Source organism: Bison bison, unplaced genomic scaffold (genome assembly GCF_000754665.1).
Source record: "Bison bison bison isolate TAMUID 2011002044 unplaced genomic scaffold, Bison_UMD1.0 scf7180017863977, whole genome shotgun sequence".
Classification (NCBI taxonomy): domain Eukaryota; kingdom Metazoa; phylum Chordata; class Mammalia; order Artiodactyla; family Bovidae; genus Bison; species Bison bison.
In genome coordinates this window covers 88124-111819 of record NW_011494549.1, presented here as the reverse complement: position 1 = coordinate 111819, position 23696 = coordinate 88124, and the positions used below count along the sequence as shown (strand labels likewise).

The window sequence follows — 23696 nt, the reverse complement described above, 5'->3', positions numbered from 1 at the left end:
AAATAAAATAGAATAGGTATTAAGTATGAAGTTTCTCTTTGGGCTGACGAAAATTTAAAAATTCTAGACACTCCGAAGTTATTATGGCAATGATGGCAGAACTCTGAGAATTTACTGAAAACTATATCGGAGAAGGCGATGGCACCCCACTCCAGTACTCTTGCCTGGAAAATCCCATGGACGGAGGAGCCTGGTAGGCTGCAGCCTATGGAGTTGTGAAGAGTCGGACATGACTGAGCGACTTCACTTTCACTTTTCACTTTCATGCATTGGAGAAGGAAATGGCAACCCACTCCAGTGTTCTTGCCTGGAGAATCCCAGGGACGGGGGAGCCTGGTGGGCTGCTGTCTATGGGGTTGCACAGAGTCAGACACGACTGAAGCGACTTAGCAGCAGTAGCAGCAGCATTGAGTTCTACACTTTGGGTGAATTTTGTGATATGTAAACCATATCTCAATAAAGCTATGTATAAAAAAATTTAGCAAGCCCTACAAAAATCCTCAAGCTATATGTTTGAGATTTATGCACTTTATTATGGTGTATTAGACCTCAATTAAAAATTCAATATAAAAAATAGAATAAAAAATATCAAAGTACCTCACCTGTAGTAAGCGCAAGCATTGTTTTTATGAAGTGTGTGTGTGTGCATGCATGTGTATGTGTGTGTGTGTGTGTGTGCTGGGCTACAGTAAAACATTTCTTACTATAGATTGTTGTGTAAAATATTTTTATGTCCAGGTAAAGGAGGCATTTAACATGGTTATTTAGGCCTGTCCTTTTCTTTCTGGAGTCCACACCCATGTTCAGTTACTAGCCTTGGAGAGCTGGCCCATCTGTGACTCAGAGAGTGGACATACTGAGTGCTAACAGTGGTCCCTAGCCCTCCCAGTTTCCATGTGCCTGTGTGCACACACATGCACACACACACACACATACACACATACACACACCACTCAATCAAACTCTTCTCCAGTTAAACAAGCATCACATTGTCGAGCCGATAACTGGCCTGTCCCCACAGGAAGTGCACCTCTGATCTTCCGGTTTTGGAGGTTTTGTGATGTTTGCTTTTCAGGTTCTCTGCTTGACTCCCTCCTTCTTTCTTTGGCTTTTAAGCCCCATAGTTGACATCAGCTGCCTGTGCATGTGGCCCTGGAGGGGGTGGTGCTGTCTCATGGATGAGAGATTCCCCAGCCCCTTCCTCCTTCAGAAGGGAGAGTGGGAGGAGCTGGTACCACAATCTGGAGAGACCATGGCCATGGGGTGTGACCAGTGGGGGCCCAGCCACCCACGGCCAGAGCCTGCTGGACTGTAGTTCAGTCAGAGAAACAGATCAAGTTACCAAGTGTGCAGTGACCTTCTGGAGATGACCAAGTCACAACAACCCCTCATGACTGGCAAACCACCCACACAACACCTTCCATGACTGTCAGAGGGGCTGGCACAGGTGTGTGGAAGGAATGACTTTGGAAATGACTTCACTGATGTCTGAGAAATCAGGGAATTGACTGAAGCATTACTAAAACTTACTCCTGTTTTGTAAGTTCTGTGTGCAGTTTCCATTTCAAGGTGTAGAATAAGACAACATTGCAGCTGGTTGGGTTGGGGGGTTAGTCTCTGATTGGAACCAGCTGCCCTGGGGAGATCAGTCTCAGGCCACTTGGACCTCTGATTGCCCAGAGCAAGAGTGGATGTTTTCATTACTTAATTTGTTTATTTCTTTTTTACTGAGTACGTGGTCAGCGGTTAATACCCACGGCCAGTGGTCGATGGCCAATGACAGGTAGTAGTGTTGGATCGCCGACCTTGGAGTCCACCTGGCTGGTGAGGATCCTGGCTCTGCCTCCTTCTTACAGCACCTCCTTTATGCTTCAGTTGCTACACTGCAAAATAATAGGGCTTCCCTGGTGGCTCCAGCAGTAAAGAATTGGCCTATGATGCAGGAGTCACAGGAGAAGAGAGTTTGATCCTGGTCTGGAAGATGCGCTCCAGTATTCTTGCTGGCACAATCCCATGAACAGAGGAGCCTGGCGGGCTTCAGTCCACAGGGTTGCAAAGAGTTGGACACAACTGAGCATGCATGCAAGATAATAGCACCTCACTTATAGGAATTTGTTTTTATTGTGGTAAAATACACATAACAAAAAATGTACCATCTTAGCTATTTGAAGTACACTGTTCAGTGAGATTAAATACATTCTTACTGTTGTGTAGCCATTACCACCATCCATCTCCAAATCTCTTTTCATCTCGTAAAACTGAAACTTCATCCCCACTAAACGCTAACTCCCATTCCCCTCCCCAAGCATACAGTACCCTTCTACTTTCTGTCTCTGAATCTGACTTCTCTGTGTACCTCATATGAATGGAATCATCTATTATTTGTCCTTTTGTGACTGGATTATTTCCTTTAACGTTATGTCCTCAAACTTCATCTATGTTGTAGCAAGTGTCAGAATTTCCCTTCTTTTTAAAGCTGAATAATGGCCCATTGTATGTATACACCATATTTTGTTTATCCATTAATGTGCTGATGTGTTAATGTGTTTCCCTCTTTTGAACACGAGTTCAAATGAACTTTTTCATATGAACACGAGTGTACAAATGTGTTCAAATCCCTGCTTCCAGTTCTTTTGAGTGTATACCCAGGAGTGGCCTCCCTGGGTCATATGATAACTTTATTTGTAATTATTTGAGAAACCATCATATTGTTTTCCATGGTGACCGCACCATTTTACATTCCTACTAGCAACACACAAGGGTCCCAGTTTCTCTACTTCCTTGTCAGTACTTGTTATTTTCTGTTTCTTGTTTGTTTGATAATAGCCCTCCAGAATTTTATTTTTGAGGGTTAGATGAGAGAATGCATGAAAAGTACATATGTAGTCTTGGCTCAGTAAGATAGAGCTGCTTTTGGTATTTCAGGGTTTGCTTCTCTTTCTGCGGAAGTAGAGTAAATAATCGCTTCCTCAGAGGCCCCCCAAATGCCTAACCATCACCGCACAGACCACTGGCCCCAGACCCCAGGGGCGCACTTGAGAGTGGATTCAGCTCTGCTCTGAAAAGGCTCTAAATGGCTCGGGGCCATGTCAGGCTTTGCGGTTCTCGAGGAGAGCAGCATGGTTTGTAAGGCACCGCAGAAGAGGGAATCCTTTCCAGCCTTTCTGTTGCCTAGGTTCCCACAACCTTGCTGTTTTATTACCAGGCCTAGTAAACACAGGCTGCTTCTATAAATAGAAGAGCAATGAGAATATCCTGCCCCATGAACTTCTAAGAAGAGATATTGTGAGTAAGAACAAGGTTTTTCTTTGATTTATTATGGAAAGTTTAGAAAATGAGCGTATTTAACACTTGGTCAATTTTTAAAGGATATTTTAAATAGAATAACTAGATGAACAATGGTCTTTATTTTCCTGAATGAAGCTGCCTGTGGATGAAAAGGACAGGATGAACTGAGTTTAGATGGGAAGACAGTTGGCTGGAGTGGTATTTCTTCCATGACTGTGACATTTGGAGGAGGGTTGAGACAGGACCCACAGCACACTCTGGGCACTGGTGTTCAGGCGAGACTTGGGGTCATCCTCTCAACTGGGCCCTCTGTTTCTTTACCAAATGCTGTGCAAACATTTTAGCTGCAGATTTCTGTACACGTGGACTGTGTCTGGGAAAGAGAAAGCCATAGAAGTGGTTTTTGGATTAGAAAACCAGAAAGAATCCAGTCATCATAAAAAAAAAGAGAGAGAGGCAGAAAGAATAAAAAGCTTCCTTCAGTCTGGTGTTTTGCTCAAAAGAATCAGGGAAGGTCTTTAGTAGGCATAGTTTGGTCAGCTTGATAGTATCTTACCCATCTATTTGAAAACAAAGAGAAATATCAAAGTAATTAAAAAAAAATTTTTTAAATGCTGTGTTAATTTCTGCTGCACAGCAAAGGTATTCGGTTTATATATATATATATATATTCTTTTCCAGACTAATAGTTTTCATTTAATTTTGATTTTCCCTAAATGATCTCATTGGATGACACTATTATTATATGCTGTATTTATCTATGTATGCATGTGTCTATTTGTCTTTCCTACTGTAGGCACACACACACATACAAATATTATCTGTATATATAAGAATGGATACCAGTTTCACAGAGTAGTAGTTTATAAAATTAGGGTGGCTTTTTTAAAGGAAAAACTATAAAGAATCTTACTTTGGGAAAGTTTCCCGAAACATGCCTGCATTGAACACATCACTCAGCCACTCTCCACCCACCCCTTGCCCTTGGCTCTCTCCTGAAGCCTGAGGTCTGTTGTCTCCTGGAAACCTGGTCCTGGTCCTGTTGGTCCCTGTGAAGGGTCCTGTTCAGAGGCTCCCTGACAGCGATGAAACACTGGTCATGGTAACTGGCAGTCAGGACTCATACTCCCTCTAGGTCCAGGCCCCTCCCATCTTTACTGATTTAAGCAAATACCAGGAAAAGCATATTTTAGAGCAAATCCAGATGCTCTAAAGTCTCGAAGTAGAAAGATGAGAAAAACAGCGACAGAGGCAGGAGTAGAAGGGAAAAACAAAGAGGAAGAGGGCTGGGAGGTAGTTGTAGAGCAGTCAGTAGTTCCAGACTCTCCCTCTGACCCTGAGCAGGAGGCTGGAGGCTGAAGAATTCATGAGGAGGAAACTTGCAGCTCAACTTCTGCAATCCCACTTGGTAAGAGCACATGGTTTAAAATGAGCTCAGTCGGGTGCTTGGCGCCCAGGTCTCTGGGTCTCAATTGTGTCTGTCTCTCCTGAAGCTCCGGGAACCAGCCCGTGGGCCATGGGGAGCCATACTGCCCTCTTGGGCAGAGGGGTCAGGCAGGACACAACAGTGACATGTCTTCAGGGCCGGCTTTGTCATCCCGCCTCTGTCCTCTCCTGTGTGTCCACCTGTGATCAGAGGTGCATGGTTCCGGCCGGCGAGAGGAGAGACAGAGCCATGACCATATGCAGCAGTCCACGGGGGAGAGTGGACAGAGACCAGGACAGGCAGCTAAACCCACGTATAGCTGGGATCGAATCTTGGGCTGGTTGTAGAGGATATTATTTGATGTTTGAAGAAGTTTGACATTTGAAGAACTTGGTATTTGGATGAAGAATATATAGTTGCATCAGTTTTTAAATTTTCTGAATTTGAAAATTGTAGTGTTATTATGTAATAGAGTATCTTTGTTCTTAGCGGAAAATGCTGAAATATTTAGGGATAAAAGGGAATGCTGTTTTTGCAACTTACTTTCAAATGTTTCAGAAAATAATAATTATTAAATATGTAAATACACACACACACACATATATGGAGAGAGAGAATGTAGCATAATGTGAATATCTGACGGGATATAGGGAGTCTTTTGTAGTATTCCTACAAAATTACTTCTCTCTTTTGAAATTGTTTCAAAATAAGAAATTACAAAATTAAAAAGTAGAAGATACAGAACTCTTAGGATCATGTTTTTGGGGCGTGTTTCCCAGTTGTGTTAGAATGCCTGGGTGTGTCTGCTCCACCAGGTTCGGCTTGAGCCTGAGGTGAACTGCTGCTGCTTTAAGACACATTCCTTCTCCAGGAAAGCGTGCTCACAGTCTGCATGGACAGACAGATATGCCCTGGCAGAGCCTCTTCATCCCACCTCTGTTGCCCCCGGCTCACTCGAGTCCTGCTTGCACTGTGCAGACTCAGTTCTGAGCTAACTCTATTGAGACAGGCGTGATCTCTGGTGGCTGTAGGGTGGGGCAGCTTGAGGTTGGTGGCTGGGAGCAGGGCCTCAGCTCTTCTCTGCTTTGAAGAAAGAGTTCAGCTAAGAGATGAAGAGTAGTGAGGCAAGTAAAGTGTTGATTAACAGAGAAGATACCTGGGGAGAAAGCGCTGGGCTGAAAGAGCGAGAGAGGGAGAGACCTGGGCACTCCCCTGTGTGCATGCTTTTAGCCAAGATGGATTCCAGTGCGAGGGTCTCTGAGAGGTTTGCAGACATTTTATGGGCTAGTGCCCCTTCCCTTGAGGATCCTTTCTGAGCATGCACAGTCTGGGAGGTCTCCTTGACCCCAAGAATGAGGAATATGTGGCCTCCTTATCGTTGACCTAAGCAGGGCTTAACCCCTCTCTGTTCTGCCACTCCTTTTATCTTGAAGTGCCCACAGGAGACACAGTCCAGCTGCTTATCCTATTCCTTTGTTATTATCTTTGTCTCAAAGCATAAACAGGAGGCTAGTAGTAGGTGTCTAACCTGGGGCCTATCTATCTCCTTCCTCAAGAGGCCTAAGTCACCCACCCAAACCCAAGGGTGTCCCATGTTGACTGGACCCCCAATTTTCCCTGTGTCTTTTTGCTGACACTGTGGACATGGTGTTCCTAGAGAGGGCTCAGAGTCCCTCAGTCCTTCCAGAATGCAGAGGCGGCGGTACTGACACCAAGGGAGGGATCCTTAGAGGCAGTGGAGTTGTGCTGCCAATGAGGAACTGGGAAAGACTGACAGTATAAGGAGACCAGGTCAGGGGAAAGGCAGGCACAGTGTAGGAAGGCGGAGCACAAAATGTGTTGGAAATTGTGTGTTTGTTCACCAAATATTTTGTGGCTGCATATCCAGGCACTACATGAGGCACATAGTATAATCACAGGTACAGCCCCTGCTCTGTTCTGGAGCTTGCAGGGGCTAGGAGACTAGGAAGGCTGGCCCTGATGGGTAATGAAGCCTCATAAAGTGAGCGGGTGAAGGGGAAATGGTGCTGGTTAGAAAGTTTGGTCCCATACGATGGGGGATGAAGGGGAATTCTTGAATATCAGGGAACCCACTTTTCTGCAGGTCCCATCAGCCTGACAGGTAAAACTCAAACTATATGTCCCAATAATAGTAATTATTTTAAAACTCAAAGTTTTTTGGACTCTGCTGGCGGTCCAGTAGTCGGGACTTTGCTTTCCAAATGTGGGGGTGCAGGTTGCATCCCTAGTCAGGGAGCTGAGATCCCGTATGTGGGGGACAGGTTGGATCCCTGGTCAGAGAGCTGAGATCCCATATGTGGGGGTGCAGGTTGGATCCCTGGGCAGGGAGCTGAGATCCCGTATGTGGGGGACAGGTTGGATCCCTGGTCAGAGAGCTGAGATCCCATATGTGGGGGTGCAGGTTGGATCCCTGGGCAGGGAGCTGAGATCCCGTATGTGGGGGACAGGTTGGATCCCTGGTCAGAGAGCTGAGATCCCATATGTGGGGGTGCAGGTTGGATCCCTGGGCAGGGAGCTGAGATCCCGTATGTGGGGGACAGGTTGGATCCCTGGTCAGAGAGCTGAGATCCCATATGTGGGGGTGCAGGTTGGATCCCTGGGCAGGGAGCTGAGATCCCGTATGTGGGGGACAGGTTGGATCCCTGGTCAGAGAGCTGAGATCCCATATGTGGGGGTGCAGGTTGGACCCCTGGGCAGGGAGCTGAGATCCCATATGCCTCACAACCGGGAGGCCCAAGCGTGGAATAGAAGTGGTCATAACAGGTTCAGTAAAGACTTTAGATATGGTCCACATTAATAAAAAAAATAACAAAAACAAAAAACCACAAACAAAAGCTTTTCATCTCAAGCTCTCAATAGTGGCCTTGAGAATCAGGGATTTCAAAACTTCAGGACCCTTCCCCTCTCTGGTGCCAGGGCATCCCTGTCTTCCAGCAGGTGAGTGACACCCATGCCCAGGCTCCGTGTTGGTCTTACCTCCAGGTTGCCTCTGGCTTCTTCTTGTAGGGAAGTTTCTCAACCACCTCCCTCTCTTCTCTAGAGGGAAATGCATTTATTTGGTTCTTACTTACTTTTATTTACCATTTACTTGTTGAATAGTAATGTGCTCCAGAGTTGAAAAGTAAAAGGTGTAAAAGGTGCGTAACCATAAAGGGTCTGTCCTTCCTCCCAGTCACCAGTCTTCCCAGAGGATGTATTTCTTTTGTATTTCTCCACAGATAGTCTCTGTATTAAGGAATGCATTTTTCTTCATTTTAAATAAATTCTAGTACCCTTTTGATACTGTTTTGTATTTGCATCCTTCACTTATTTAAAATATATCTTGGGGGAACTTTCCCAGTAGTCCAATAGTTAATACTTCACCTAATGCAGGGAGTGTGGGCTCCATCCCTTGTCAGGGAGCTAAGATCCCACATGCCTTGAGGCCGAAAAACCAAAATAGAAAACAGGAGCAATTTTGTAATGCATTCAGCAAAGACTTTAAAAATGGCCCGCATCAAAAATATCTTTAAAAAATCAAGTATTAAATATATCTTGGAATATTGGAGCTTCCCTGGTGGCTCAGACAGTAAAGAATCCACCCACAATGTGGGAGACCTAGGTTCAGTCTCTAGGTTGGGAAGATCCCCTGGAGAAGGGCAAGGCAACCCACTCCAGTAATCTTGCCTGGAGAATCCCCATGGACAGAGGAGCAACTAAGCACAGCACAGCACATGGGAAACAAATCTGAAAAAGAATATATATAAAGGAGGAAACAGACAGAACAGGCTCCATCTTGAAAGCAGGACTCCATGTTGGGCCAGACTGTGGACTTTGAGCTATATGCCCAATATCTATGGAAACGACATACTAACTGGAAAACCAGGCCCCCGGAAGGAAGAGCCCCAGGACTCGTACCTAGACTCCCTGTTGCCTAAAAGAAAACCCTAATTATCTGTGTAACCGAATAGAATCATACATTCTATTATGCTTATTGAGGTATGACCACAGGTCTATTCATAATTATCCAGTGTTAACTACCTAGGCTTAAGGCATATGAATCACAGGTTGAATTTGATTGTATCTTTCTTTTCCTTTGTTCAGACTAGTTTCAGGGAATTTAGGGAGGTAAGTTTGGGCACTTGTACACTTAGGGTATATAAGGTTTTCACAAAAACTGGTCGCAGTCCTTGGCTAAGAGGAGACTCTTCCTTGAGCCCTCCAGTGTAATAAATTGTACTCCACTATCTGCATTGTCCTTCTGAGTGAGTTTGTTTCCTGGAATGCATGGATACAATATATATACTTATATGTATAATTGAGTCATTTTGCTGTACACCCAAAACTCACACACACTCTTAATCAACTATACTTTAATAAAAATTTTTAAAAAATCATCTTGGAGGTAATGCACCGTTGTTGCAGGAAAGGGGACCCCTTCCAGGGCCCGAAACTGGGCTCTTGTCTAACACTCGGAAATGAATTGTCTTAGGAGACACATCTGCTGACAAAGCAAGAGATTTTACTGGGAAAGGGCAGCCGGGTGGAGAGCAGTAGGGTAAGGGAACCCAGGAGAACAGAACTGTGGCTCGCAGTCTTGGATTAGTTTCCGGGTTGTCTTTAGCCAATAAGCTGACTCAGAGTCCTTCCTGGTGGTGCATGCCTTGTTCAGCCAAGATGGATGCCAGAGAGGAGGATTCTGGGAGGTGGTCGGACATGTGGTGTCTCCTTTTGACCTTTCCTGAACTCTTCTGGTTGGTGGAGGCTTATTAGTTCCATGTTCCTTACCAGGACCTCCTGTCATAAAACAACTCATGCAAATGGTTGCTATGGTGCCTGGCCAGGGTGGGCGGTTTCAGTCAGTGTGCTTCCCCTAACACCATTAGTATGTGAGGCTTGTCTCATTCTTTCTGTGACTGCATTTATTCCATTACATATATGACCTGTGATTTAATTGATTCTCTATTAATGGTTGTTTAGGTTTTTTTCAAACTCTTCCCAATATAATACATATACAAATATAATGCAGGTGAAAATCCTAAAAGCGGAGTTGTTGAGTCAAAGGATATTAATGGATCCTGCTGGATTTCTTTCCATTGAAGTACTGATCGCCATGGCCACCAACCATTTTATCAGCGCATATTTTACCCCACACTTGCTGCCGTAATACTTACCATTTTTTGACATTTATAATTTTGTAGGTGGAAAAAATGGAGACCCAATGATATTTTAACCTGCATTCCTCTTGTTATGACCAGATCTGTACATTTTTCATGTTTTATTTTCATTTTATTTTAGAAGAACTTTCCTTTGATCATTATCTTTTTCAATTATTTTTGTTTTTATTGAAAAGGAGCTCTTTATATGTTAGACCAGATTGGCTCTTTGTTAGTGATATGAGTTGCAAAAGGTATTTTTCAGTTGATTGTCTTTTAGCTTTACTTATGTTGATTCCAGATGTTCAAGCTGGTTTTATAAAAGGCAGAAGAACCAGTGATCAAATTGCCAACATCTGCTTGGAAAATCCCATGGACAGAGGAGCCTGGTAGGCTGCAGACCATGGGGTTGCGAAGAGTCAGACACAACTGAGTGACTTCACTTTCACTTTTCACTTGCATGCATTGGAGAAGGAAATGGCAACCCACTCCAGTGTTCTTGCCTGGAGAATCCCAGGGACGGGGGAGCCTGGTGGGCTGTCGTCTATGGGGTCTCACAGAGTCGGACATGACTGAAGCGACTTAGCAGCAGCAGCAGCTGGATCATCAAAAAAGGAAGAGGGTTCCAGAAAAACATCTATTCCTGCTTTATTGACTATGCCAAAGCTTTTGACTGTGTGGATCACAATAAACTGTGGAAAATTCTGAAAGAGATGGGAATAGCAGACCACCTGACCTGCCTCTTGAGAAACCTATATGCAGATCAGGAAGCAACAGTTAGAACTGGACATGGAACAGCAGACTGGTTCCAAATAGGAAAAGGAGTACGTCAAGGCTGTATACTGTCACCCTGTTTATTTAACTTATATGTAGAGTACATCATGAGAAACGCTGGGCTGGAAGAAGCACAAGCTGGAATCAAGATTGCCGGGAGAAATATCAATAAACTCAGATATGCAGATGACACCACCCTTATGGCAGAAAGTGAAGAGGAACTAAAAAGCCTCTTGATGAAAGTGAAAGAGGAGAGTGAAAATGTTGGCTTAAAGCTCAACATTCAGAAAACGAAGATCATGGCATCTGGTCACATCACTTCGTGGAAAATAGATGGGGAAACAGTGGAAACAGTGTCAGACTTTATTTTTTGGGGCTCCAAAATCACCGCAGATGGTGATTGCAGCCATGAAATTAAAAGACGCTTACTCCTTGGAAGGAAAGTTATGACCAACCTAGATAGCATATTGAAAAGCAGAGACATTACTTTGTCAACAAAGGTCCGTCTGGTCAAGGCTATGATTTTTCCAGTGGTTATGTATGGATGTGAGAGTTGGACTGTGAAGAAAGCTCAGTGCCAAAGAACCGATGCTTTTGAACTGTGGTGCTGGAGAAGACTCCTGAGAGTCCCTTGGACTGCAAGGAGATCCAACCAGTCCATTCCAAAGGAGATCAGCATTGGGTGTTTTTTGGAAGGAATGATGCTAAAGCTGAAACTCCAGTACTTTGGCCACCTCATGTGAAGAGTTGACTCATTGGAAAAGACTCTGATGCTGGGAGGGATTGGGGGAAGGAGGAAAAGGAGACGACAGAGGATGAGATGGCTGGATGGCATCACCGACTCGATGGACGTGAGTTTGAGTGAACTCTGGGAGCTGGTGATGGGCAGGTGGCCTGGCGTGCTGCGATTCATGGCGTCGCAAAGAGTTGGACACGACTGAGTGACTGAACTGAACTGAACTGAACTGATGTTGATTTTTGCCATGCAGATTTTAAAACATTATATGTAAGTGGTTGACCAAGTTTTTCTTTTATGGCTTCTATAATTTGTTTCACGATTAGGAAAGTATTCTTTATACCAAAATTATTTTTTAAAACTATCCCATGGGATCTTCTCATACTTTCATGATTTAATTTTTTATCTTAAAAATTTAAATCCACACTACATATCCTGTTGTAAGATGTGAAGTGTGAATTCCACTTCGTGCCTCCACAGATGGTTACCCACTTGTCCCGATGTCATATTTTCTGCACTGATTTGACGTGCTATCCTTTCACACACTACATTTTCACTTATGCTTGGGTTTATTTGTGGACTCTTGATTCCATCCCATTTATCTGCCTATTTTTTCATCAGTATCACACTATTCTCATGATTAACTGTCTTAATAGTTGCCTAGATGACCCATCATCACCCTTCTTTTTCAGAAATGTTCAGACAGCTTTGCTTGCTTATTTCTACATTTTATCTTCATCATCAGTTTATCTAGTTAAACAATCTTGCTAGTATCTTATTTGGATTGCTAATTTATGGGCTATTTATTTAGACAGTAAATTGGGAGAAATTACATTTATGATGGTTCTCAATCCAAGAACACAATAGGCCTTTCTATTCACTCAGGGCTTCCCTGGTGGCTCAGACTCAAAGCGGTAAAGCATTTGCCTGCAATGCGGGAAACCTGGGTTGGATCCCTGGGTTGGGAAGATCTCCTGAAGAAGGAAATAGCAACCCCTTCTAGTACTCTTGCTTGGAAAATTCCATGGATGGAGGAGCCTTGTAGGCTACAGTCCATAGGATTGCAAAGAGTTGGACATGACTGAGCAACTTCACTATTCACTCAGGATACATTTTTTATGTGTCCTACAGTAACATTTTAAATTTTTATAGGAATTTCACTTGTTTCTTGAGGTTTTTTTAAAGTAAATTTTCTTTTCTACCAGAAATTACTTTTTAATATATCTTCTACGTCACTGTGATTAATTCAAGTGCATATTGAAGGAGACCTAGTTAATTATTTCTGTATATTAATTTAAAATTCAGTCCCCTTGTTTTTTTTTTTTCTTTTAAATTTTATTTTATTTTTAAACTTTACATAATTGCATTAGTTCTGCCAAACATCAAAATGAATCCGCCACAGGTATACATGCGTTCCCCATCCTGAACCCTCCTCCCTCCTCCCTCCCCATACCATCCCTCTGGGTCATCCCAGTGCACTAGCCCCAAGCATCCAGTATCGTGCATCGAACCTGGACTGGCAACTTGTGTCTTACATGATATTTTACATGTTTCAATGTCGTTCTCCCAAATCTTCCCACCCTCTCCCTCTCCCACAGAGTCCATAAGACTGTTCTATACATCAGTGTGTCTAATTCAGTCCCCTTGACACATACATAGAGAACAGACTTATGGACACTGGGGTGGTGGAGTAAGGAGAGGGTAGGTGAAATGGAGAGAGCAGCCTGGCAACATATACACTACCATATGTAAAATAGACAGCCGAAGGGAATTTGCCCTGTGACTCAGGGAACTCAAACCAATGTATAACAACCTAGAGGGGTGGGGTGGGGTGCAGTGGGAGGTGACAGGGAAGTTCAAAAGAGAGGGAACATATGTATCCTTATGGTTAATTCATGTTGATGTATGGCAGAAACCAACACAATATTGTAAAGCAATTATCTTTCAGTTAAAAATAAATAAATTTAGTAAATTCAGTCTCCTTACTGAATTTTCTTATTGCCTATGAATAAGAAATACTGAGTGGGAATATTAATCATTGTACCAGAAATATGGTTCATGCTGAACCACCTGCTCTCCTCTGAGGGCCTAGGGTACCTGCTGGGCAGGTGTGCTCACATGATCAGCTTCCAGTACAATCCTTGAGCACTGAATGTCTCATAAGCATTTTACTCGAATTAGTGCCACCTGTCTCCCCAGGGTCCTAGAAGGGCACCTGGTTTCCTCTAGACCTCACCTCTGTGCCCTTTCCCTCTGCTGTGTTCTCACAGAGCCCCAGAGTCCTCCTAGTGAATTACTGACCCCAGGGGATCTTGGGGACCACAACACCGCAGACACTCTGTTTGTAGTGGAGCCCTCCCCACCCTATCCTCCTCATTTGTAGACCAGTTATTAGCCCAACAGCTGGTGCTCTCAGAAAGCCCTGCTTTCTTGCTATTCAGCTGAAGCACTGTCTCAGAGCCTGGGAGGCCTGTTAAAGGTACAAAGTTTGACTCCCAACCTGGGAGCTCCTGTGAGGAGGTCTGGGGAGAGAGGGCCCAGGTACCTGCATGGCAACCGGGGCCCCAGAGATGTGACTGATGGTTCTCAGGCAGCCCATGTGTCTGCTTGCTCTTTTCTTGGAGGTTTGTCCTCAGAGGTTTCTCTCTGTTCTTCTTGACTTCCCTGTGTACCCCACATCTGGCCCTGTCCTCTGGTGTGTGGGCATGGGGGTATGGATACTTCTTTGTGCTGTTGTTTATTTTCAATCATTCCTCTTCACAGATACTGTTTTTCTATCCCCCAGGTCAACAAACTTCAGGGCAGACATCAGCTGGATCCATGTCAACACTCGAAAGGCTGAGAGGGGGTCTGGATTCCCTGATGGGCCCAAGAGCCTCCATCCTGGGTCCAACCGGGCTATCAGTTTCTCTGTCCTCTAAGGTAGGCAGACCCCGAACTGTCCAAGTGCACAGTAGTGGGTCATGCTGCTTAGACTTGCCCTGGGACCCCATCCACCACTGGCTGAGAAGCTTCAATCAGGGATTAAGATGATGCATAGGAAGTTCTTTAAAAGATTAAAGCCATGTTCTGTGGTGATTAATCTGAGTGTATTGGAATGTGGTGGGAAGATGCTTTGATGTCAGTAGGAACCTGGTACCATCATCCAAGTGTGAAGTAATGAGACATGAGGGTCAGGGCTAATTGGAAGCTTGGCGGAGGAGGACACATATGATAATGATGAGACTGGAGTCAGGACCTTTTCAACCATGGGGTCAGTATAATGTTTTCCAAACCAACAGATTCTTCCAAGCTCCCCTCCCCACCCCCAGCCCACTTGGCACAGCAGAGAAGAAACCCCTCCACCAGCCACTGCATCATGTCACTGCCCTATTTGACAGCTGGGGTGTAGCCTGCATCTGGAACTGATTGATGGTTTGGGCTTTCCTGATAGCTCACTTGGTAAAGAATCTGTGTGTAATGCAGAAGACCCCAGTTCAATTCCCGGGTTGGGAAGATCCCCTGAAAGAGGAACAGTCTACCCACCCCACTATTTTTGGGCTTCCCTTGTGACTCAGCTGGTAAAGAATCTGCTTGCAATGCAGGAGACCTGGGTTTAATCCCTGGGTTGGGAAAATCCCCTGGACAAAGAAAAGGCTACCCACTCCAGATTCTGGCCTAGAGAATTTCATGGACTATACAGTCCATGGGGTCACAAAAAGTCCAACACAACTCTCACTTGAGGGCTCTTTTAAGTCAAGTTCCAAGGGCTTCTGGCAGCTTCAGTGCTGTCCTCAACATGTCCAAAGGCAAGTGTGAGTCTGATGTAGCCAAGCTGGAGGACAGCAGAGTGAACCATGTGACTGATCTGAGGCTGTGCTAACCCACTAAACCCTGTGCGGAGTGATTCCAGGCCAAAGCAGGGAACTCCTATTACTTTCAGCAATCAACAGAGTGAGTTTAGATATAATACAGTTTTTACATCGTATCTGCAAGAATGATCAGATACAGGTTTAATCAGAACATTGCATTCAATTACACACCTCTAGCAGAAATTATTAAATAAACATTTCTTTTGAAATTACCCAGTTTTAACACTTTTGGGGGGAATCCTTTCCAATGCTCTATGCATAGTATGTACATATTTTTATATATAATATATGCTTATACATGCTTTTTTTGCATAAATGAGATCATCCCATATATATTATTGTTTATGTCCATATTGGCATGTAGAGATAGCTCATTGTTTTTAATGGGTGGAGAGTATTTTGCTATATGGATGTTTCAGTATTTATTTTACATGGTCCCTTTTTTGTTGTTTTCAGTTCTTTTGCTATTAAAGATAATATTGAGATAAATATCTTTGTGCCAAAAAACTACTGTACACTTTTGAAAGTTTATCTGTTGGAGAAATTCCTGAAAGTGTAGTTGCTGGGTCAAAAATATGCATTTTTTATAACTTCGATAGATATTAACAGGTTGCTCTCCAGAATGGTTGTACTACTGTATACTCAGCTCCAGCATTTGAGAGAATAGCCATATCTTTGGCTACAAAGCTGGGGAGGGGATATCTTTTCACTGTTCACATGCTGACACAGCAGAGTGGAGCAGTCAACGAACCCTAAGATGGGACTCGGGAAATTCTTATAGTTTGGTGTCGCACAAAAATTGGTTTTGGAGGTCTAAAGACTTTGATTTTAACCTTGATGCATCATCCAGTAACAGGATGAATCTGGGGCAATTTACTTACTTTCCCCGAGTGAGCATAATGATGCTACCCTTGCAGTACTGTTGCGGAGGTGAAATACGGTGGCGCTTATGACGGCAGTGTTTGCCGCGTCCTGTTTCCCTTACCCATCAGCCTCCATGTCTCAGGCTCCCTTGCAGTGGGAGGGGTCACATGATTGGGTTCTGACCAATCAGATGTAGGCAGAAGGGATGAAGGCCATTTCCAGGCCCTTTCCTTGACTTTGGAATAACAGGTTCATGGGTCGAGATATTACAGGCATGTGAATCCTGGGAGCAGTGTGCTCCCTGCATGGAGGAGCTCCACACTGTGTCCAGCCCAGGTCACACCACACTAGACCAAGTAGTGTGATCTACCAAGTAGTAGAGCCTTTGAGATTTCAGGGTCTGTGGTTCAGACAATCTGGCCAAGCCCGCCCTAGGCGATTCGAGGGCCTAGTTACCACTACAGGCACTCTGAGAGTATGTGTGCTCCTCCAGGCCCACGATTGATCTGAGGCTTAGGAAGTCCCTTCCTGAGGCCTCGCATCCCCATCTGTCAAGTGGGAGAGCGGAGCTCAATGAATCCTAGTGTCCTTTCCAGTTCTCATACTCAACATCTCAGATTCAGTAGAGAGCAGTGTATTGGTGTAAATCGTAGGTACCTCAGACCCAGATACCAGTAAACCTCAAAAGCAAATCAGTGTAGCTTGGCGGTTATAACACAGACGTCATGGCCTAGTTTCGTATCCAACCTTCCCCTGTATAAGCTGTGGGAACTTAGGCAGGTTAATGAACCTCTCTGTGATTTAGTTTTCCATAATTTTTATAGTTTTGGAGTTTTGGAGGTCTAAAGACTTTGATTTTAACCTATTTTTAACCTATATTTGTTAGATCTAAGTATTTCAATTTGGGGGTGCAGGCTCTTGGTTTCAAATTCCACTTGTTCATAACTGGTACCTAGAAATACATTTGACTTTTGTACATTAACTTTATATCTTGCAACCTTGTTATAATTGTGTGTTCATTCCAGGAGTGTTTTTGTCATTGTTGTTGATTCTTTCAGATTTCTACGTGGATAGTCATGCCCTCTATGAACAAAGACAGCTTTATTTCTTCCTTCTCAATCTTATATCATTTATTTCCTTTTCTTATTGCACTGTGACTTACAGCACAACACTGAAAAAGAGTGGTGAGAAGGGATCTATTATCTTTATTTTTTATTTTATTTTTAGTTTTTTGGCCGTGCTGCATGGCATGTGAGATTATAGTTCCCCAACCAGGGATTGAACCAGTGTCCCTGCAGTGGCATGGCATCTTAATTATTGGACCACCAGGAAAACCCCCATACTTTTAAAGTGGAGACAACAATGGGACCTGCCCAATAGGATTCTTTTAAGGCTTAAGGAATTAGTGCCTATAAAGTGCTGAGATGAGACATGGAACTCAGTAAGCACGATGGAAGCATTTGTTCCAGAAGTAAATGCCTCAGGGCTTCCTCTGCCTGGATGACCCCAGACAGGTTAAGTGACTTCTCCACCATGAAAGGAGTCAGGTGGATGCTCAGGTCAGGTGAGAGAGCTAGTGTTCGGCGATAAGGTCGCTAGATCCAGTAGGCTGTCACTAGCAGAGGTGATTTTCCTGACCATCAGGTTTCTTGCCAGACCTGCAGCACGAGGTCAAGGAGAAGTGACCCAGGCTCATTATAAAAACTCTCCGTTGTTTCTAGTTTAATTTCAGCTGAGGATGGAAGCCACAGCCCCTGTCTTCACTTCACTTCCTGTGCTTATACCAGTGAACTTGTTTCACCTCAAACCACAAGCTTGAAGCACTGGAAAGACCCCTTCTTTAAGAAGGATAATCTGGAAGCTGCCCAAGGCCATGTCCTGCCCAGTGGGAGTTCGGGGCCCCAGGGAGAGGAATGCAGGCATGCTGAGCCTCAGAGGAGTGGCCCCAGACTGTCCTCAGACCCCTCCCAATGGCAGTAGTGTTAGGAAGGGGGCTCAGCTCTCAGGAGTTTGGTGTGTCTCTGCACCACCAGAGAAAAGTGTCTCTGGAGCTCTCCTGCCAAGAACCTTGGCCTTGAGCACCATCCAGTCTCTCCCTGTCACCGAGGATGCTTACAAACTCAGGTCTTCTGAGCAAAGCCATGCTGGATGGAAAGAGAGGGACCTTGACCTGAGCTTGGACTTCTTGGGTTTATTTCTGGATTCACCCACTGACTTTCTTTCTGATCTTGGAGTTGTTCAGCCTCCCCAGGCTTTTCTCACTCATCTCTAAAATAGGTATTTGAGAAGCCACAGTGAGGAGCTGACAGGGTCCAGAAGTGACCGGTCTTTCTACTGCTGAGGGAGGACCAGCTTTCCCTCCTCCTCTCTCCTCCCTCAATAGCAAGGGAGTGAGTTCATCTTTGAGTCACAGTCAAGGGATTTGGAAAGCAATTGGAAAGTCCTATTTTTTAAGAAGAGCTTCCCAGGTGGCTCAGTGGTAAAGAGTCCACCAGCAAGGAAGGAGCCATAGGAGAGAAGGGTTGAATTCCTGGGTTGGGAAGATCCCATGGAGGAGGGCATAGCAATCCAGTACAGTATTCTCACCTGGAGAATTCTTGCCTGGACAGAGGAGCCTGGTGGGCTACAGCTCATGGGGTTGCAAAGAGTCGGACCCTACTGAAGCCACTTAGCATACACGCATTACTTGATAAAAAGTCATTAGAAAGGACTCACAGATGAAACAGTGGAATCTTTAGATATTCTTGAGCTCTAACCTTAATTTGCAAGTCACTGGGCAGTCATCACAGTGGGAGTGAGAGCAGGATCCACCCCTGTTCCTGGAGAGCCTAGAGGGCGAATAAATTAGAATTTCTGTGTATAGAACTGTGAAGGATCCAGCACAATGTCTTTATCAGAGTGTCATTTACAATCTGATACCCTGATGGCAGCAACATCTCCTGTGGCTTAGTAGCAGTCTGACCGGAATAAATTGTTGCAGACCTTCCACTGGAAAAAATTCTGCCTGGATCCCTTGACAAGAGCCTGCTGGCCAGACCTGACCATCCTTATTAAAACTTCTTTCCAAAGCTTTGAGAATAGAACTTCATTAACTGGGCAGAGTAGAGGACTAGGTGGGTGCTTGATATTAATGCTGTGATGATGGGAAGGGAAAGGCTGATCTTTTGTGTGCCGCATGCAGCATCCACCCTGGGGAAAGCTGTAATAAGAAGTGACCTCATACTGTAGACAGCTTCTCTGCAGCAGAGACTCTTGTCTGTTTCAAGAACACCCTCCACTCAGCCTGGAGGGAGGATCAGGGTCACAGTCAAATGTATGAGGAGACTCACAGCTCATCAGACCTGCAGGTGTGGTGGGCGGCCCACTTCCATTCACCGTGCTCAGCGATCTGCATATTCTCACTGCTCAAAGTGTGAAATCCAGCCCTGGACGCATCCCAGGCAGCATCCTGCAAAAGAGATACTTGGTAAAGGGGTGAGGGTTTGCCGTTTGAGGCTCTCAGACCCCTGGCCAGAATCCACAGAAACCTTCCAGGATGTGGTTCAGGGGAGAGTCGCTCAGGGCCCAGAGAGGGTGGCGGGCATTTCCTCCAGAAGAAATCTGTCCTGCTACTGGGGCCCGACCTGTGGGCCCTCCCTTCCCCGGCCCTGGGGATGTTGGCCTGTCTGCCTGCTCCTCCTCAGCCTGGGGGGAAGACAGCAGGCACTCACCTCTTCCAGGTTTTGAGTTCTGGACTTCAGATGTAGGTATAAGACTCTGACCAACTTGGACACTGTGGGAGATGGCCAGGAGGGGAGAGGGCTCAGGCTTGCTGCTGCTGCTGCTAAGTTGCTTCAGTCGTGTCCGACTCTGTGCGACCCCATAGATGGCAGCCCACCAGGCTCCCCCGTCCCTGGGATTCTCCAGGCAAGAACACTGGAGTGGGTTGCCATTTCCTTCTCCAATGTATGAAAGTGAAAAGTGAAAGTGAAGTCGCTCAGTCATTTCCGACTCTTAGCGACCCCATGGTCTGCAGCCTACCAGGCTCCTCAGTCCATGGGATTTTCCAAGCAAGAGTACTGGAGTGGGGTGCCATTGCCTTCTCCAGGGCTCAGGCTTAGGGAAGATGAATTGAAGAACTCAGGGGGGTTCAGCCAAAAGCTGTGGAGTAGGGGAAGGAAGTGGGCAGTCATGCCATCTCAGGGCTCATTCAGAGGGGACACACTAGCCACCACTTGACTCACTAGCTGCCTCTCTTTTGTGGATGTGTAGCCACCACCCACCGGAGAAGGCAATGGCACCCCACTCCAGTATTCTTGCCTGGAAAATCCCATGGACGGAGGAGCCTGGTAGGCTGCAGTCCATGGGGTCGCTAAGAGTCGGAAATGACTGAGCGACTTCACTTTCACTTTTCACTTTCATGCATTGGAGAAGGAAACGGCAACCCATTCCAGTGTTCTTGCCTGGTGAATCCCAGGGACGGGGAAGCCTGGTGGGCTGCTGTCTATGGGGTCGCACAGAGTCGGACACGACTGAAGTGCTTATCAGCAGCAGCCACCACCCACACACCAACAGTGCTGAAGGGAGGAGGGGAGCCAATTTGTCCACCATCCTTGCAGAACTAGAGGGCAGAGTGGCTTAGCCCTGATGGGGGAACAGGCTCTAACTCTGCATGGGGCTGGGTGACTTGGTGTCAAGTGGCAAATGACACCTCACCTCTGGATTTGTGGCTGCGGAGGAGAAAAACACTGGTTTGAAGGGAGACAGGCCAGACTAAAATCTAGCTCCATCTCTTACCATTTGGGCAACCTGGGGAAAGTCTCCAGTTGTCAGGGTTCCATATGAATGCAGATGCTCAGAATGGGAGGGTGTGACATACGGCTTTTATGATGGAGGAGGGACTCTGATTCTGTCATTTTGTGTCTCCTCCAAGTGAGCAATGAAGCCTCCTAAGTCATGAGCTTCTGAGGCACACTGTCAGAGGCAGCAGGTGGTCAGATATACATGTGCCAAATGCGGGAAAGCTGGGGTGTGAGCTGCACTGTAAATTGGAAACAGCCTTGTAGCAAAGCAGGGACTAATTGTGTCACTAGGGGAAGTTAAGGAGGCTCCTCCATATCCAGATCACCATGTTAGAGACAGCGTCTTGGAATTTTCAGATGTCGAGTGGTGCACACAGTGGTCTCATCCTCGTGGTCTGAGCTCCTGGGGGCGTGGGGCGTGCATGTCCTGGGCCCTAAGCGGCGATGGTACTGGGTGGGGGGCAGGCTGCACTTGCTCCTCTCTCCTCCTGTGGCCTGGGCAAACACTGGCAGGGTTCCTGCTTCTGAGATGATTCTGGGATCACAGCATTTTTCTTCCCATGGGCTGCATGAGCTGGTGCAGGGCGGGCAGAGGGCTTAGAGGGAGGATGGGCAAGGGCGTAGAACCCAGTCTTTGAACCCAGACCCCCTTCCCCAGCCCAAACATGCGCCCACCTGCCAGTGCCCCTCCATCTCCCAGGAAGCTTCGAGTGGGACCCATCTGCCTCAAACATGGCTTCTCTCCAGGCAGCAGCCTGGTTTTGTCTTCATGCTGTAGGAAAGATACACGTCTGGCCCACGTCTGCCTGGTGTGTCTTTGAATATCCAGATCTAAAGCCACGCCAAACTGCAGAAGTGTATTTGGTCAAAGCACAGGGAGATGGCTCAGGTGCCTGGCCCCTGGCTCATGGAGTCCTGTGTTCCTGGGGGGATCACGCGTGGTGCCCCCAACAGCGTCCTGGGAAGCGTGACTGCCGTGTGGGCGTGTGTGTGGGGGGCTGCTCTGCCCTGGAGACACTGGAGGTTCAAACAGGCAAGGCCAAGCACATGTTCCTGGAAAGAGAGCTTCTGTGCTATGTGAGGCTGCTCCAGTGCCTGGCCCTGACAGCCCAGGAAGTCACCTCATCACATCTTTTGTGGACGCCGGCGGAACCCACAAGCCTCCTGAAGCTCACTGCTTGGAACAGACACCATGTAAAGCCAGCCTACTGTTTTTGAGCACCAAATTTGTGCCAGGGACTCACACATGTGCTCTCCTTGATTCTTGACAATTTCTCTGCCAGGGAGGCACTGTTAGGCTCACTTTACAGCATGAGTGTAAAGTGAAAAAAAAAAAGGCTCACCCAAGCATGTGTGTGAGTTGCTCAGTCGTATCTGACTCTTTGCAACCCAATGGACTGTGGCTTGCCAGACTCCTCTGTCCATAGAATTCTCCAGGCATGGGCCTTGCTCAAGGCCCCAGGGTGGCAGTAATGGAGCCAGCCCAGCTAGTCTTGGGGCCCACGTCTCCCAGCACACTGCCTTGCACACAGGCCCCTGGCTGGCAGCCAGCCTCACAGTGGATGTTCACACAGGAAATGGAATGATTGGAGCTGGAAGATGGGGATCAACAACCCAGAAAAACTACCAGAGCCATTCTCGGTCTTGTAGCTTCTTCCTTTTCTTTCTGCTTTTAAAATCTGGGGCTGAGTCCTCACCCCTAGACTCAGTGCAACTGGGAAGTTTTTCTGCTCCAGGGTCTCTGTTTCCATGGATAAAATGGAATAATAAAAATCACAGCAGGACTCTGAAGGGTTTGGAGCACTAATTCCAGAGAATATTTACTGCTTTGGAAAATCTATTAATGAGGGTTTTTTTTTTTATGTTAATGCAAGTAAAATATATGAAAGCCCAAGAATCCCACAAACTGTGTGTATAATTCAAAAGTCAACTGAGGACAAGAAAATAGCAGCTGAGTTCAACCAGGGCTTAACCCAGCCTCCTGTTCAGAGAAAATCCTGGATTCCACAGATTTCATCCCTGTAAACCTTGGTGAGTTAGTTCTAAGTCATGTAGCCAATGAAGTTCTGTATTGGAAGCATTACATCATGGAGGAAAAGGCTCACTGGTTGTCTGGTCTCTGGGACCCACCCCCAACCCTCTGGCTGGTGTAAAACTGCTTGTCCTTGGAGTTGGGGAGACAGTGCTTCTCGGAATGATACTCTACCAAGCTTCGAGCATCCATCTATTTCTGAAGGCTGTCCATACCTGGAGGTCGGTTCCTGCGGGACCTGACCATGCTATCCTCCTCGGAATCCGTAAGAAAAGGATCTCTTTCCAGATCCATAAGAAAAGGGCACTGGACTGGAGCAGACTCGGACTCCTGCAGCAGCATTTCCCATTGGCCCTGCCCATGCCCACGGCCATGGTTTCACGGGCACACAGCCTACCTCTTGCCCGTGCTTTCACGGCAGAGTTGAGTTGTTGCAGGGACCACATGGCATGCAAAGCTGACACATTTACTCTCTGGCCCTTTACAGACATAGTCTGTGGCCCTTGGACTAAGGGTTTGAGAAGGTTTGGCACTCAGGTGTTGTAAGATCATTTCTTAAATTCCCAGTGAACTTTTAAGCCCTTGTTACTGGCTCATTTTCTTCAAGAAATATTTGTAGCAAATCCTTTTATAGAAGCTCCCTTGCATTCTGTGTGGTGAGGTGTTACCCATGGTGATGCTGAACCCCTTGTTGCCAAAAGCCCGCTGAACCAGGACGGCCCTGAGGAAGGAGGAGGCAGAGGGCCACCTCCTGTGCTTTGTCTCAGGAACTGAATCCAATCCCCAGG

General features: G+C 46.0%; 1 protein-coding gene across 1 annotated transcript in view; it reads right to left on the bottom strand.

The window, feature by feature from the left end:
• Positions 1-23250, bottom strand: part of RAB4A (RAB4A, member RAS oncogene family) — a 105258-nt gene extending 82008 nt beyond the window's left edge. Inside the window, exons 1-3 of the mRNA XM_010833960.1 lie at positions 23124-23250; positions 19806-19867; positions 19425-19543 (exon numbers count right to left, since the gene is read on the bottom strand). Of these exons, the coding sequence (XP_010832262.1) occupies positions 19425-19543; positions 19806-19867; positions 23124-23250 (308 nt within the window). The remainder of the gene's footprint in view (positions 1-19424; positions 19544-19805; positions 19868-23123) is intronic.
• Positions 23251-23696: the final 446 nt, after the last annotated feature.